Here is a 15,024-nt window from a genome sequence, read left to right as displayed (position 1 = left end):
CCCCAGCATCAATCCTCCGGCCATGCTCGCCGCAAATGCCCACCCGCATCCGCATCCGCATCCGATCCACCTCCTCCCCTTCTTCCCAGCTTCTTCTTGACTGATATTGACATCATATGATGTCGACGATCCCATGAGATTGCGGCTTATGCTACCTCCACCCTTAGCTTTTTTTCCACTTCCTGACGATGAATACCAAGTGCGGGAGAGCGGATACGATGAAGAAGAAATATCGGGTTTGTTTGTGTTCTGTAGCTGCTGAAGATGGTTGTCCTCTATGTATTCTGGAGAGAGAGAGAGAGAGAGAGAGAGAGAGAGAGAGAGAGAGAGAATGCAGTTGTTGTTTGGCAGTGCTAAACCAGGGATATAAACAAGGCAAGGAGGAAGAATGTACATATATTGATATGTTAAAGGGAAGACAAAAGGACCTTGGATCGTGCTGACCTAGTAAAGCCCAAAAAAATAAGAAAAATGTAAACTGTCGGGTTGAGCGACCCAGCTAGGGCAAAGCGTGCCTTTCCATCAAAGTTGAGGATTGTCAAGACAACGTGCATAAACAAGTGAAGTGATTGCGTCCCCGCTTTTAACTCTTGCTGAAACCACCCCCCCGGCCACGGAGAGATGCTTGGCGACCTATCTGGCGTAAGCTGTTCTCGTTTTCTCCTTGTGCCTGTTTATGTTCTATATCTATATCTATGTTATCTACCTAATGTTACATGTTCTTATGACGTGGAGGTCACTTCTGATGCATCTGACAAGAAGAAGAAGAAGAAGAAGCCCCATTTGGCAATTTTCTCACGAGATGGCAAAGTTCCATCTTTCTTTTATACCATAACGTTCTGTGATTGTTGCAGTGCTTACCTATTTTCACCCAATAATTCTCTCTATCTCTCTCTCGATCTCTCTCGAGAGGCTCTGCTTAAATAGACAAATAACAAACTACAGCGACGGAATTGGAATCAAATCAACAAACAAACAAATGTACAATTTGCTTTGCACTTCATCCTGGAGGTGTTGCGAAAACACGGCTCTTCCCCTGCCTACTCGTGCACGTGAAATGGGACAGCGACTGGCTGATTATAGACCACAAGTTTGTACTTGGTCATGGCAGCCCATCTAAGGATCGACAAGCGTCGAGCCCAACTAGAGTTTCTTCATACAATAGACTTGGGGCTTCATGCTCGATCCCACTCTTTCCCTTCACTGTGCAGCCCAACGACAGGGATGAGGTGTTATTGCAGGGCTAGATTGGAACCTCGGCATCTGCAAGCATGATCATCAACACCCCATTAATTTTAATTTCGGGAACTGAGGTCCCCATTAACTGGGTGTGGGGGATAGAACAGTTGAGAGAGCAATCTGGAATGGGATTTAGTTGGATAGGTGGGCCTGAATTACTACAGAAGAATTCTAATATCATCTTTATCACAATCTAGTTAGATTCATTTTCACTCAAAAGCTTAAATCCTTATTGAGTTATAAAGTAATTTTATGTATTCTTTTATGGGAGAAACTAGGCTTTGGCCTTCAGAGTGTGGACCAAGGCCCAAAGTGAAGTCCCACAGATAATTAGATTAGTCATAAAGGTCACGTATGGTAACGCTTCAAAAAAAGTATTTATATTCCAAAAGTGTTTCAGGAATACTTTGAGAACAGAAACACGTATGGTAAAAAGTGTTCTCAAAGTATTCTAGGAACACTTTTGAAAAATAGAAACATTTTACAAAAAAAAAAAAAAACTTGCTTCTGTATTCCCGAAACACTTTTTAGAAATATATTTGGAATATTTTTTTAGAAACAATTGGGAACAATTTTATTTTTGAACACACTTTCTTCTCTTTTGTACTTGCATTATGTTGACACCCGATTTTTGCTCATTTATATTTTAGAAGATTAATTAAAAATACCAAAACAATTCATAAAATTACAAAATCAACCTTGGAAGCTTTGACCTAGCCTTAGGAACCAATTTTGAACAAAAAATATTTTTCGTAATTTTTGACATTTTTCGGATTTATTTTAATTATAAAAATACTAGAAAATCAGGAAAAATGGTATTCGCGGTTAAAAAATGCAAAAAAATATTCCATATTTTTATTTTAATTCACTTTTCATTTTGGCCTCTTAAATTTTAAAAATTCAGTTTGGGACCATATGCCTCTTCATTGAACATAATCCTAAATTGACTGAAAAATTTAATTTTAAATCATTTTAGCCAAATTTTTTTACTTTTAGAGTCATGACATGAGATTTTGATATCCCGCATCTCATTTCAGTCCTCATGTTTGGAAAAATTGCACAATTGGACTAAAAGAACCTAAATGCACAAATATTTTTCTTTTAGTCCTTGGTTTCACTTAAAGAGCAATTAATATTTTTCTATGGGTTCCCGTTTAAAGGTAATAATATTTTTAACTATTTGGGAACATTTACGTGTGACTCATAATTGTAATTTTTCCTAACTATAGAAAACATATTTGATGTTCTCATTGTCCAATTCCAGTTCGTCTTCTCTTTCAGATTTTTTTTTATAGTTGATCTTGTCTATATTGTAATTTGATAAATCGTGCATAAATTATTTACACATAAATTGGTCTAATTTGATTTAGTAAATGAACAAATGAGATTTAATTTGATTTAGTAATTTAAAAAGATAAACACATTGTAATTTTAATATATATAGTCCCCTTAATTAAATGAAAAAGTTAGGAATAATTTTGTTGTAGTTATCAAACGCATTTCTATTCTTTTTTTATTTTTGGAACGAAATTTTCTTGCAGTTTCTAAACTCGTTTTTGTTTTAAAAAATCGTTGTTGGGAATAGAAATAAAAAAATATTTTTGTTTTAAAAATTATTTTGAGAATAGAAATGTTATCATATGCAGCCAAAGCGACCGTGGAAGAAGGGTTGGCATGGATGGCATCACAACAGATATTTCCATCGCTTGTTCGTATGTGACTATGTGAGTGCTATCTTTTGACTCTGAGAGAGAGAGAGAGAGAGAGAGTCGTCTGATCAATTATTGGTGCGCTGCACAGTGCGGTCCAAGTCCCATCACTCATTTGAGGGCGGCCACACCACCAAATGTAGATGTAATGGTACGAAGATGTTAATGTTATGCGGACCGTTCGTTCGTTTGTTACTGGCTTGCTCTGTCGTACTTGTGTCCTATTTGATGATGATCCTCGTCAAAATCTAAGCGCGCGCGCGCGCGCGAGAGAGAGGGAGAGTTCACTGTCGTGGAATTACTTTCTTTCTCGAGGTGGATTAGGACCGCCAATTCCCATAACCAATAACCGAGTGGGACCCTAACCTCTCCCCCTCGGGGCCCACACCATCATCCTCATCATCCTCTAACCTCTATATCTGTACATCTCACGGACACAGGCCAACCTTTCAAGAGAGATTTTCGCTCCCGTTCTACGTCCCGCCCTGCAAAAAGGAAAAAAAAAAAAATTGCCCTTCTTCTTCCCTCTTTTGGTGTCCACCCATCTGAGACAAGGCGACAAGGTCGAGTCTTTCGACGAGAAATGAGCGTCCAGGTACCTGCGACGAGGACCCGCGTGGGGAGGTACGAGCTAGGCAAGACGATCGGGGAAGGCAGCTTTGCCAAGGTCAAGTTCGCCAAGCACCTCGACTCCGGCGACTCCTTTGCCATCAAGATCATCGACCGCCATCACGTCCTCCGTCATAAGATGGTCGAGCAGGTCTCTCTCTCTCTCTCTCTCTTTGTAGTACCGAATCGTGCACTGTATCCGTCCAGCTCTTACACCACCCATCATGTATCCAGTGCCCTTTACTTCTTTCGTGACTTATGCGTTCATTGTGTGGAACCTTGATATCTTCATGTCTAACTCAACCATAATGCTTGTCCACTGCAGAGACTGTCTCTATATCTTTTCTTCGCTTTTTGTTTTTTGGGTCTCTTGGTTGATGTTGAGGCATTCCCAAATATGCTACCTTCAGAATTCCTTCCTTACTTTGGCCCGCTGCACCCATACCCATTCTAAGGGAATTGCGGGGCATTTCCTTTCTGATAGATAGCGGTTAAGTTGAATTTACCCTGACCGATATGCTGTGAAGTTGGATGCATCTGCTTTGTCTCTGATTACCAGACGACGGGGAGTTGCCGCAGGAATTCTTCATGCTGCCTGCCTGTGCCGCGATTTCTTGCTTCCAATGTTCTTCTTTTTTCGTTCCAATGTTGATTGCGCTGCTTTTGTTTCTTTTGGACAGATAAAGAGAGAAATAGCAACCATGAAGCTGATCAAGCATCCAAACGTTATTAAAATTTTCGAGGTATTCATCCTCTTCCTTCACAGTGAAGTATGCTACTTTTGCTCCGAGCAATTGCCCCCGTATGCTTTTACAGATTCCAGTGGCTTTCATCTTCATACAAATCATGAATTAAAGCATGCAGTTGCGTGTCCTTTTCAGCCCACAGTGGTCGCCACTTTGAAGCTAAGATACTTTCGTTGTGTATATCGCCTGACAAATGTCTTGCATTCTGCACATATATAGGTCATGGCCAGCAAAACAAAGATCTACATTGTTCTTGAGTTCGTTGATGGTGGCGAGCTCTTTGACAAAATAGTAAGCAATTGCAGCGATGCTTGGCCTCATATTTCTTGCAGCACCTCCATCATTGCCTGTTATCAACGAAATCCTCATCTTCTGAAATGGTGTCATGATTGACTCCCAGGCAAGACATGGAAGGCTAAGAGAGGATGAAGCCAGGCGCTATTTTCAGCAACTAATTGACGCTGTGGACTACTGTCATAGCAGGGGTGTTTACCATAGAGATTTGAAGGTCAACGAGATTCTTCCTTGTTTTCTTGTTTGCACTTTTAATGGGATTTTGCTTATACATGTCCTGTATTCCTCTCTTATAATAAGCATTTCTGTATGATATTGCTCTTGTTGCAGCCTGAAAATCTGCTTCTAGACACCTATGGAGTCCTCAAAGTTTCAGATTTTGGATTGAGTACGTTCTCAAAGAAAGTGAGGGCAAGTACTTTTATCTATAACTTGAGATTTATGTGGTCACTTCTCTATGTCTTAACAGTATTAGGTCATAATTCATTGCTTTTCACTGGTCATTTGAGATACCAATGTTAAAACAGGGCTAAGGTACAATTTTCTAAATCTGTTTCTTCTTTATTTGCTAATGGGGACCCGATGTTGGTGTACCCAAAATCTATCACCTTTAAGACTTTATAAGTGTTCCTTTCTGAAGCATTATTGTTCTTTAAAAATTTCCTTTTCCTTCCATAGGAAAAAGCAGTCTTGTTCGTACTTAAAAATGTTATGATGCACAGTCAGTACAAATTAATATCTCTACATTTATGATGATGCATGGTCTATTTTTTGTGAGCACTACTGAAACTAATATAGGGTTGGATGTCTAGAGAAGATGGGTATGAGCTTAAGGAAAGATATTCTCCGTTTTTATTTATTTATTTATGTATGTATGTATGTATGTATGTATGTAGGAGGATGGGTTGCTTCATACTGCCTGTGGAACACCGAATTATGTAGCTCCTGAGGTCTGAATCTCAAACTTGAAGGCTTCATCTCTAGTTCTCCTTACCTTCTATGTATTCTTTAATGTATTGCACGTACATTTCCTTTTTCAGGTCTTGACTAATAATGGATATGATGGTACATCATCCGATATTTGGTCTTGTGGGGTAATTCTTTTTGTATTAATGGCTGGATACTTGCCTTTTGATGAAGCCAATGTCATTGCTCTGTACAGAAAGGTAAGGATATTCAATTTTTTCAAAATCCAACCTTGTAATATGTCCTTGTACTCATGAGAATCTTTTCAGATCTGCAACGCTGATTTTGCATGTCCTTCATGGTTCTCATCTGGTGCAAAGAATCTTATTAAATGTATTCTTAATCCAAGTCCTCTCACGGTGAGCTCCGACTTCCTCTTTCATTTTTTCACACTCGTACTTTAGGAGACTGGTTTACTAGATGATTTTGCATGTCCTTCATGGTTCCCATCTGCTGCAAAGAATCTTATTAAACGTATTCTTAATCCAAGTCCTCTCACGGTCAGCTCCGACTTCCTCTTTCATTTTCTCACACTCGTACTTTAGGAGACTGGTTTACTAGATGATTATGCTCGTTCTTTAAAACAATAAATTGAACTTGTTCAGCGAATAACAATTCCTGAAATCCGGGAAGATGAATGGTTCAAGAAGGGTTACAGGCCACCTCACTTCGAGCAGGAAGAGGAGGTAAATCTTGACGACATTGATGCTGCTTTCAATGATTCACAGGTAAGGAAAATTTTATTTCATCTGTTTATACTTCACTGACTTTATTATTTCTTAACCATGCTAATGGATGTCTTTTCACTGTGATTCTTTTCTCTTCATATCCTCACGTATAACTACGAAAATTTTCTCATGTTATTATATCCAAATCTTGCATGAGTCCATTTGTTTGTAGCATGCCGTTACGTACAACAAGGGATAGTCTAAAAAACTTCATGAGGGAAACCTCCATTTTGACCATCATTTTTCTTCCCCAGGAACGTCTTGTAACAGAGCGGAAAGAGAGGCCTGAATCCATGAATGCGTTTGAGCTTATTTCTAGGTCACAAGGATTCAATCTCGAAAGTTTATTCGAGAAGCAGATGGTACGTGCTTATGGTATTGCCCCAAACTGCTAAATTGCATAGTTCATTTCTATAAACTATTCATGTGTTATGGATCTCTTCATAGATGAAATCACATCTAACAAAGCATTCATTTCTAACTGTGGATCCAAGATGTCACAGAAAGGGAGATGAGTGAGCGGGTGTTTATGCTTCATGGCGCATGTTGAATAGTGTCTTGAGTTTGTGCTCATCATTGAGTGGGTCTTGACCTAACTTACACAGATGACCCTTTTGGCACTTGTTTTTTTTTATTTTTTGAGAAGTCTGCAGTGGTATCGTTGTATGATATGAGATGGAGATTCTACGTAGTCATGAGCGAAGGGAGGGTTGCGTATTCTTGAGTTGAGATTTGCACTCTATAGACTAGTGAAGGTATAAGCTTGATTCTTGAAGAGAAAGTCTGGTGTTCTGCTCAATTTACAGCATTCACTGAAGTTTCTGTAATTGTTTACTGTTGCTGGATGATTTTGGTTTAACTCTCTTTTGCTTGGGTATGCTGATGTAGGACCTTGTGAAGCGAGAGACCCGATTTACTTCTCAGCACCCTGCAAATGAAATCATGTCTAAAATTGAAGAAACTGCTAAGCCTTTGGGCTTTAATGTTGATAAAAGAAACTACAAGGCAATCACTTGGCAAAGACTGTCTTGCAACTTTCTCTGTTTGTGGTACTTCTGTTTTAATAATGTTGCTGATTGTTAATTTTTTGAATCATTGCAGATGAAACTGCGGGGTGATAAAACTGGAAGAAAAGGTCACCTGTCCGTGGCTACAGAGGTATGGTCTCCTATTAACTTGTAAGGAAAAACTGTCGTGATTTTTGGATGCAGAATCATAGGAGTTAATACTCTAAAAGAACCAAGTTGGTGAATCATCACAACAAAGGAGGTAGGTTAAGTGACAGCTAGGTGGAAACCCTCACAGGAGGGCCCCTCGCCCCTGCTGACAGGTTGTGAAAATAAATGTAATGAAGGAACCAACTCTTTCGCTCACCCTCATTCAATATGGTTATGGAGCTGCTTGACTTGGTTTCACAAGCGTGGGGTAGCCTGATTATTAATCACTTGAGGGTTTTCAGGAAGGGCAGGTGTTTACACCTTCATATAGATGATGGATGGAGTAGATTCTGGGGTGACCATTTCAATCTCAACTTGTGCTGTGATTCATTGAGATTCTAGCTTTATAAAGCTCAGTGGATATGGCGGTGTACCTCATGCAGCCTCTGCCTTTAATGTAATCTGTCATTAGCTAGGAAGGACTATTGTAATCCATTTTCGTCTAATGTTTTATGCTCAATTTTAGACTAGTCAATACTTTCCATTGTAGTATCCTTGGTATTGATCTATAAATTAAAGAAATGGTCTCTTCTTCGCTTCCAGGTCTTTGAGGTGGCTCCTTCACTCCACATGGTTGAGCTTCGTAAAATTGGTGGCGACACGTTGGAGTTTCATAGGGCGAGTACTTATTTTTCAGTTTGGTTTGCTCTCGAAACATATAGAAGTAAACAGCTTATCATGTCGATTGGACATGCATATTTATCCTAAATAAAGTCAAAAACAGAAACATGAAGTTAGTTTTTGCTTTTGCCTTGATAAGTTTTTGTGGCAAACTTTTAATTTGATAGGAGTAATCCCGCTATAAGCTCTCACATGTCTTGAAAAAACTTTTGAGGTCACTTTTGTGAAAGGAAATTTCTAGAAGAGCATATTTTCTATAAAGTGGTTTGGCAGTTTTCCATACAGATCCTGATTTTTCTCTCTTGGATCTCATTTTGAGCATCTGTTTTTATGAGTGGACAAACTGATGCATGATTGAGGCAACTTAGTACTAGTTGGGTTTCCATGGAGGAATTCTAATAATTCAAATATCTGTTATGTACTTCCTCTTCATAAATTTTCAAGGACGCGTGGTTATCATTATTCTAACCTCATGAATAACAAGTCAAGTTTATCTCGAGTTAATACTATAGTAAATTGATTTTCTAAAACAAGCCCTTTATAAACACTCCAAAGATTCCATCTTTGGTGATTTAATTATGAGATGGTAGTCCAGTTACTATAATTTAATGTTTTGAATATATATAATATTCAGGAGGTGAGGAGTCTTTCAATTCTTATGCATCCATGATAAGAATATCAGTTCTTACATTTGAGCCATAATCAAGTAGTTTTTAAGTGTGACACTTCATCTGTTGTTCAACAAATTAGACGAATAAATTATGTGTGGTGATGTCTAGTATTTTGTATGCTGAGTAATGCGCCATATGGCAGTTCTATAAGAGCTTCTCATCGGGCTTGAAGGATATAGTTTGGCAATCTGATGAAACTGCTCGTCGGGCTTGAAGGATATAGTTTGGCAATCTGACGAAACTGCTGATTTAAGGTCTCTCTCTCTCTCTCTCTCTCGCCCAAATGTTGGATTTACAGCTGGTATCAAAGGACTGACTCTTTCTTAATACCCTTGTTTTTGTGATACAGAAATCAGACCAAACTTACCATCAGATACTGTTGCTAAAGTTTTTGTCTGTCTTCATCCCGTGCACATTTAATCTGAGCACTGGCATTCCACATAAGAAAGGATGTGTGGAGGATGTGGCAGGTTGCGTCAGAGGCGGGGTTTTAAGCTATCTTTAGTGAAGGAGATTGAACCTTTGCTGAACATTATCTTGGTTCTTATATTTCTTTTTCGTTTCTCTCTCTGGTTTTGGCTCTTTTTTTAATATAGTTTACTATTTTTAACGGATTTGTATAAAATCACGGTGTTTGACAGTTTTTAGGAGAGGTAAATGTGCTATTGATGCCATCATGGAGGCCCTCTATTTATATCTTAGGATTTCCGATGACTTGAATATTGCAAATTACTTGCCTCTGTGATCCAACTGCCAACTTTATTGCATCATGAATAGGGGTATGAGTAGCAAATTGGCGGCATTTTCTCTCCTATTGGGAGAAAGGTTGCTGCGAAGCCAACGGCATTGTTTAGAAACGCTTTGGAACCGACATAATTGAGGATGCTGCCTGGTTCTTCTTAGTTGTCAGAGCAAATGATTTTTTTTTTTCCTGACGTTCAGTTGAATAGGAAAGCTTATGAAGGTGAACTTTGAGCCTTACGTCACGGACCGGTGTTTCGCTCACGACTGTGTGACGACTTAAGCATCACAGATGAGTGTTTCACCCGAATCAAGCCTTGGCCCGGATCGATTCACTCACTCACGAATCACTCGAACGTGGCAAGGTGAGGAGGAAACGAGAGAGAGAGAGAGAGAGAGAGAGAGAGAGAGAGAGAGAGAGAGAGAGATGGAAGTGCAGAAGGTGTTCTTGAATTCAAGTGTTCTAGCATGTTCTTGTAATGGGGCTCATGCCCGATGCATAAATAAGAATACAAGGATGGAAGTGCAGAAGGTTTTCTTGAATTCAAGTGTTCTAGCATGTTCTTACATTGGGGCTCATGCCCAATGCATATACAAGAATACAAGGAGTGCTCTTGACTCAAGTGACATCATGCTTATGATGATTTGATTGACTCTTGACTTGCTTGGAGTTCCAAGAAGTGAGCTTGGACAGCAGCTGGCCACCTCGCTCAATTCTGCTCTGTAAGGAAGCAGCCACGTCGTTTGCCTCATTGGCCGCTCGTTCAGCCGCTAGGTTGATGTTGCACGATGCGTGCATCAGCTGCCCGTTCAAGTCGCATGGTTCATGCATCATGCGAGGATCGTTCAAGCATTGTTCAGGGGTCGTCTGTGCATTGCCCAAGGATCATTCAAGCCGGTTATGTTGTATCGTTCTTGCATCGACCATCCGGCTATCTTGTATTGTTCGCCCACCAACTTTGCATCGAGTGCCCATGGACTTTGCATCATCCATGGATCGATCAGCTGGTGGTTCAACATGATTAATGACTCGGTCTGTGCATCAATCATCCGGCTGTCAGCATTGTTCGTGCATCGATCATTTGGCTGAGTTGGATTGATCAAGGTTGATCCTCGTGGTCGACCATGAGTTAGTTCATTGAATGCATCACTGCATGGTCGATTGCTCGTGCCACGGTCCATCCTCGGTCGAGGATTTTGCTGGACCGTGATACTTACATGTCGGAACTTGCTTTTGTTGGGCCACATCCATTGAGGATTAATCAGTGGCAACTGATGTTGGATGCCCCAGTGATATAAAAACAAAAACTTACTTTCAAGCATTTTTTCGCGCTCATGCAGAAAATAAGGGAGAGCAGGAGAGCTCAGTCACTTGCTGATATAGTTGCTGTGAATTATCTGTATATCAAGCATCTTACCCCAGAATGAGTTCACCTAGATAGACCTGTTCAGTTTGGATGAGGATGATTGTTGATCTTAGAACAGCAACAATCATCCTTGCATGCGCTTCAAAATTAACCCTTGCTCCCAATATTAGCATGTTTTTGGGTCAAAACCAATATCAGTAGTTGACTAACTGCTAACAGCACCATTTGTCTTCCTGTAACTGTAACGACTCTTTCTATCATTTTATTTAAGCCACGTAAGGTATTATATTAGCTCTCGTCAGTAGTTCTAGTAGTCTAGATTGACTCTGCAGCAACCCATCTTGAACATACACCCCTTCTCATGTTCAAGAGATATTGCAGAAGTATACCATTTAACCTTCAGCTTCTTCAATGGGGACGCTCAATTTAATCTGGAGATGTTCCACCATAAAACTTAACTTGGCCAACAAGACGCATATATCTTTATCTTCTATAGCTTCCAAACCGTGCAAAAGGAGCAGAATGTATAATGCAAGTGTTGGACAATGATTCAGCAGGGTATGCTCTTCAATCTAGGTCTATGAAAGAGAGACAGTCCTCTAGACATCTCCCATATCCACAAAGACCTTTGTCTAATTAGTGACATTGGTTACCGACACTGCAGTCATATTGAAAGATGGACTACTTCGAGGAACGGAACATGAAGAAGAGCAAACAAACATAGGAACAAAGTACAATACATGGAGGACGCCACTTAACTCTGGGATAGGCTGCAGTACTCTGAATCGGCCACGGAAGATGCTCCATTACCAACAACATGACCAGACTTGGCCACAGTTCGGAGACTCTCGATCAGTGCCTCTGTGCGAGCCTCCTGAGACAGTATCTCGGTTAACTGCTCAGGGCTTATGAGTAACTTCACCTTCCACACTCCAGCGCTGTTGCATCTAGGAAGCACCTCAGGGTCTGCCTTTCCAAGCATCATTCCCTGGTGATCGAGGGAAATGCGGTAGCTGGGTCTAGACGTAGCCGATATGGATCCCCTAAGTGACTGAAGTGGGAGCAAGTAGTACAATTCTCCAGGATGGAGCTCTTCGTTGTGAAGAAGAGGGCCTGAGAAAGAGTCGCTGCTCCGGAAGATTGCATGACCTGGGAATTCATTGGTGATGCATTGGGGTGTGATGGGTACCTTGAACTGCATGATGCCACTGGCAGTCGTTGCTACTTCTACGATTTGTTCGACCTGCCGAAACCCTTTACAAGAAAGGCAATTGCCCATGTTGCAGATCGAGCTAAGTAAGCTACTTGTCGTTCTTGCAGCAGATCAAAGCTTATGTCCTAGATGGATAGAAGTCAGAGATCATTTGTTAATGGATGTGCACGTGTTGGCTCAGCATACTGCTGCCTGAGGCCTCTCCTATCCATGACAGCGATTCCAAAAGACACAGAAGTTCTCTTCTCTGTAACAATCTGCATATACCTAAACCAGGATTGTGTGATGATGGCCCCATGGCACTGCTTGACATTCTTAGTTTTGGCCTTAATCATCCATAATTATTGTTTAGTTGACATTTGAATAGATTCTCTTGCCCCAATGCATAAAGTCATATGTCATGTAAAATATAAAATAAGTATTTTGCACGGGGCGAAAGAAAACAAGAGGCAACGGTAAAAAGAAAAGGGGGCTGGAAGAAACAGGGGGAGAGAATAACCGTTGTCAATGCAGACCATCATTCCGTCCATTCCTTTCGGCTCTACCGTTGCCTGAAAAGAAGAGCATCATAATGTTGTTTGGCCTAATCCTCTAAACTCATCATAAACACACTAAAGGATCCAAATTTGGATTAAACTTGGCCGAATGGGGATGAATTGCCTAAGGAATTTCCTGTTCTCTATTCTATTTGTTGAATTATCCAAAGAGAAGAAAAAGGTCAGAACAGGGAAGAAATCCCATATCTTATCTTTGTTCATTTTCGACGCTTGAATGAATCCTGATCCAGAAGGAGGAGGTAAAACGGAAATGCAAGAGAGTTAGTGAGAGATTCCGTGATGAAAATGATGGAGGGAAGATATTTGGGAGGTGCCCTGTTTGGTTCTGTGGAAGTAGGGACACAGCTCTCAAGAAATGAGAAAGCTATCCAAATCCACGGGGAGGGGGAGAAAAGGCTCTGGTGCAGCCATGTCAGCAACAATATCCATCCGCACCATAGCAACAGCAGCCAACCAGTGGTGGCTCTCTCCCTCCCCTCCCCCTCTCCCCCCCTCCGAACACATAACCTCGACCCGTCTCTCTCTCTCTCTCTCGTTTGCTTTTTGCTTTTTCGTGAGCAGGGGGGCGGAGTTCGACTCTTGGCAAAAGAAGAAGATGGCGTCGACCAGCACATCCTCGTCCTCCTCCGCACTGTCTACGCTTGTGGTGGACGGCAAGGCCCCTCGTCAACCTCAGCCCCAGAAGAGCTTGACCGCCCTCCTCACCTCCCTTCCCCCTCCCCCTGCTCTCCACTCTCCCCCTCTTTCTTCTGCTTCCGCTTATTGTACGGACACTCCTCCTCCTCCTCCTCTCTCTCTCTCTCTCTCTCTCTACATACATACATACATATACTGTACTCCCTTCTCTGTCGCTGACCCCTCTTTTCTTTTTTTGGCTATAAAACGCGCGCTTCTTCAGGTCGTAAGATTGCGCGCAATGTGGCGGCTATGGCTACTGGTGAGGTTCCTGCCGAAGTCGCCGCCGCCGAGCTCCCTGAGATTCTCAAATCCGCCAAAGAAGCTGTAATTCTTCCACTCCGTCTCCGCCCTTGTTAATTTTTATGCCCTTGTCACAACAACAAAAGAAAAGGGTTCAATTTTCAAAGTCGATTGATTCGTCGGCATTGTACCTTGTTCAAACAAACAGTGGGACAAAGTGGAAGATAAGTACGCCGTCAGTTCGCTGGCGGTCGCTGGTGCGGTTGCCGTCTGGGCCTCTTCCGGAATGATCTCGGTGAGGCTCTCCTTTTTCTTTGTTTATGCATTTCTTCACTAAAGAAGAAAGAAAGAAAAAAAAAAGATGGTCATTGGTACTTCTGACTGAGCTTGTTGCGGGGATCAATTCATTTTGGTTTCAGGCGATCGATAGGCTTCCCCTCATTCCTGGCATTCTTGAGCTGGTGGGCATTGGATATACTGGGGTGAGTTCATCAGGCTTCCAAAATCTGCTTCTTTAGTCTGCCCCTTCCCCCAGAAGGAGCATAATTACCTTCGTTCTGAACAGTTTATGATTGTGATGCTACTGTCCTGAGAGCGATCTAACAGCTTATGACATCAGGTGAACATGTGGATTCATGCCATTTGCATGAATTCTACTAGATGCCCTTTTCAGCCTCGATCAACTGAGTTACTGCGCGCTTGTCAGTTTATTCATATATACATCTGATAATGGGCAACCATCAGCGTGATAAAATCCGTAACTCTCATCTCATATTGCACTTTTGTGTCTACTTTTGCAGTGGTTTGCATACAAGAACCTTGTTTTCAAACCAGATAGGTAAGTTGCTGTATTTGGTTTCAGAATTTTCACTCTAACGCTCCCAAGACATCCTGTAGTTTTGATTTCGGGAGCACAAGCCTCTCCAAACATCTCAGACCTGACATCAGGTCAATGACATTCCAGGGAAGCTCTATTTTGGAAAATCAAGGATATATACAGTGAGGTTACTGGAAGCAGCTGAAACAGTGGTTGCTGGTGAGAGGTGCAATATTCCCTGTTTCTGCAATTGGAATGAGCAGAGCACATTTCGGCATCAACAACCTTAGACCAGAGCTATTTCCTGTAACGTTCTTCGAATATTTCTTATTATAGTCCCCACCAATATTCGTAAACTTTTGGCATTTGTAAATTCCAAGCACCGGAAATGATCTAGTCTTATTGCACTGATGTAACGAGGAAGGGCTATCTTCAGCAATAAACTATAGCATTCATCTAATCTTCCTAGCAACAAAATTGCTCAACTGGAATTTCATTTTTGGTCGATATCATCAGTTGGCAATCTTTTCTTTGACCTAGTTTTAGCTAAGCTGTTGAGACCAGAAACCGATCTAATCAGATGGGAGTTCTGCAAGCCGGGAATGTCCACA

General features: G+C 41.2%; 3 protein-coding genes across 5 annotated transcripts; 2 read left to right on the top strand and 1 right to left on the bottom strand.

Moving 5' to 3' along the window:
- Nucleotides 1-3,362: 3,362 nt before the first annotated feature.
- On the top strand, nucleotides 3,363-9,370 carry LOC115753527 (CBL-interacting serine/threonine-protein kinase 9). 2 transcript variants are annotated; one of them, XM_048276722.1, is made up of 15 exons: nucleotides 3,363-3,708; nucleotides 4,238-4,300; nucleotides 4,523-4,594; nucleotides 4,704-4,811; nucleotides 4,928-5,002; nucleotides 5,494-5,547; nucleotides 5,638-5,763; nucleotides 5,833-5,922; nucleotides 6,169-6,291; nucleotides 6,546-6,653; nucleotides 7,180-7,296; nucleotides 7,393-7,449; nucleotides 8,052-8,126; nucleotides 8,943-9,054; nucleotides 9,150-9,370. In XM_048276722.1, exons 1-14 carry the CDS (start codon nucleotides 3,532-3,534, stop codon nucleotides 9,012-9,014), a joined length of 1,317 nt encoding a protein of 438 aa, XP_048132679.1. In that variant the 5' UTR covers nucleotides 3,363-3,531; the 3' UTR covers nucleotides 9,015-9,054; nucleotides 9,150-9,370. The 2 variants fall into 2 exon arrangements, with proteins under 2 accessions (XP_048132679.1, XP_048132678.1); XM_048276721.1 differs by having other exon boundaries at nucleotides 3,364-3,708; nucleotides 4,928-5,008.
- A 2,205-nt stretch (nucleotides 9,371-11,575) lies between these two features.
- On the bottom strand, nucleotides 11,576-12,447 carry LOC115753535. The gene has a single exon (XM_030692178.2). It carries the CDS (start codon nucleotides 12,185-12,187, stop codon nucleotides 11,663-11,665), a length of 525 nt encoding a protein of 174 aa, XP_030548038.1. The 5' UTR covers nucleotides 12,188-12,447; the 3' UTR covers nucleotides 11,576-11,662.
- Nucleotides 12,448-13,185: 738 nt separating this feature from the next.
- On the top strand, nucleotides 13,186-14,873 carry LOC115753536 (protein CURVATURE THYLAKOID 1B, chloroplastic). 2 transcript variants are annotated; one of them, XR_007197936.1, is made up of 6 exons: nucleotides 13,186-13,442; nucleotides 13,577-13,680; nucleotides 13,805-13,891; nucleotides 14,016-14,215; nucleotides 14,397-14,434; nucleotides 14,561-14,873. XR_007197936.1 is itself a non-coding variant. In XM_030692179.2 (6 exons), exons 1-6 carry the CDS (start codon nucleotides 13,274-13,276, stop codon nucleotides 14,616-14,618), a joined length of 519 nt encoding a protein of 172 aa, XP_030548039.1. In that variant the 5' UTR covers nucleotides 13,186-13,273; the 3' UTR covers nucleotides 14,619-14,873. The 2 variants fall into 2 exon arrangements, 1 of the variants encoding a protein (XP_030548039.1); XM_030692179.2 differs by having other exon boundaries at nucleotides 14,016-14,078.
- Nucleotides 14,874-15,024: the final 151 nt, after the last annotated feature.

Source organism: Rhodamnia argentea, chromosome 3 (assembly GCF_020921035.1).
Source record: "Rhodamnia argentea isolate NSW1041297 chromosome 3, ASM2092103v1, whole genome shotgun sequence".
Lineage (NCBI taxonomy): Eukaryota > Viridiplantae > Streptophyta > Magnoliopsida > Myrtales > Myrtaceae > Rhodamnia > Rhodamnia argentea.
This window is presented reverse-complemented; position numbering and strand designations above follow the sequence as displayed.

Bases quoted from the DNA above. Each gene is read 5' to 3' on its own strand.
- LOC115753527 (XM_048276721.1), top strand. From the start codon at position 3,532: ATGAGCGTCCAGGTACCTGCGACGAGGACCCGCGTGGGGAGGTACGAG. The intron at 5,923-6,168 runs GTGAGCTCCGAC...GAACTTGTTCAG, and splicing joins TTAATCCAAGTCCTCTCACG to CGAATAACAATTCCTGAAAT. The intron at 7,297-7,392 runs GCAATCACTTGG...GAATCATTGCAG, and splicing joins TTGATAAAAGAAACTACAAG to ATGAAACTGCGGGGTGATAA.
- LOC115753535 (XM_030692178.2), bottom strand. From the start codon at position 12,187: ATGGGCAATTGCCTTTCTTGTAAAGGGTTTCGGCAGGTCGAACAAATC.
- LOC115753536 (XM_030692179.2), top strand. From the start codon at position 13,274: ATGGCGTCGACCAGCACATCCTCGTCCTCCTCCGCACTGTCTACGCTT. The intron at 13,892-14,015 runs GTGAGGCTCTCC...TTTTGGTTTCAG, and splicing joins CCTCTTCCGGAATGATCTCG to GCGATCGATAGGCTTCCCCT. The intron at 14,079-14,396 runs GTGAGTTCATCA...CTACTTTTGCAG, and splicing joins TGGGCATTGGATATACTGGG to TGGTTTGCATACAAGAACCT.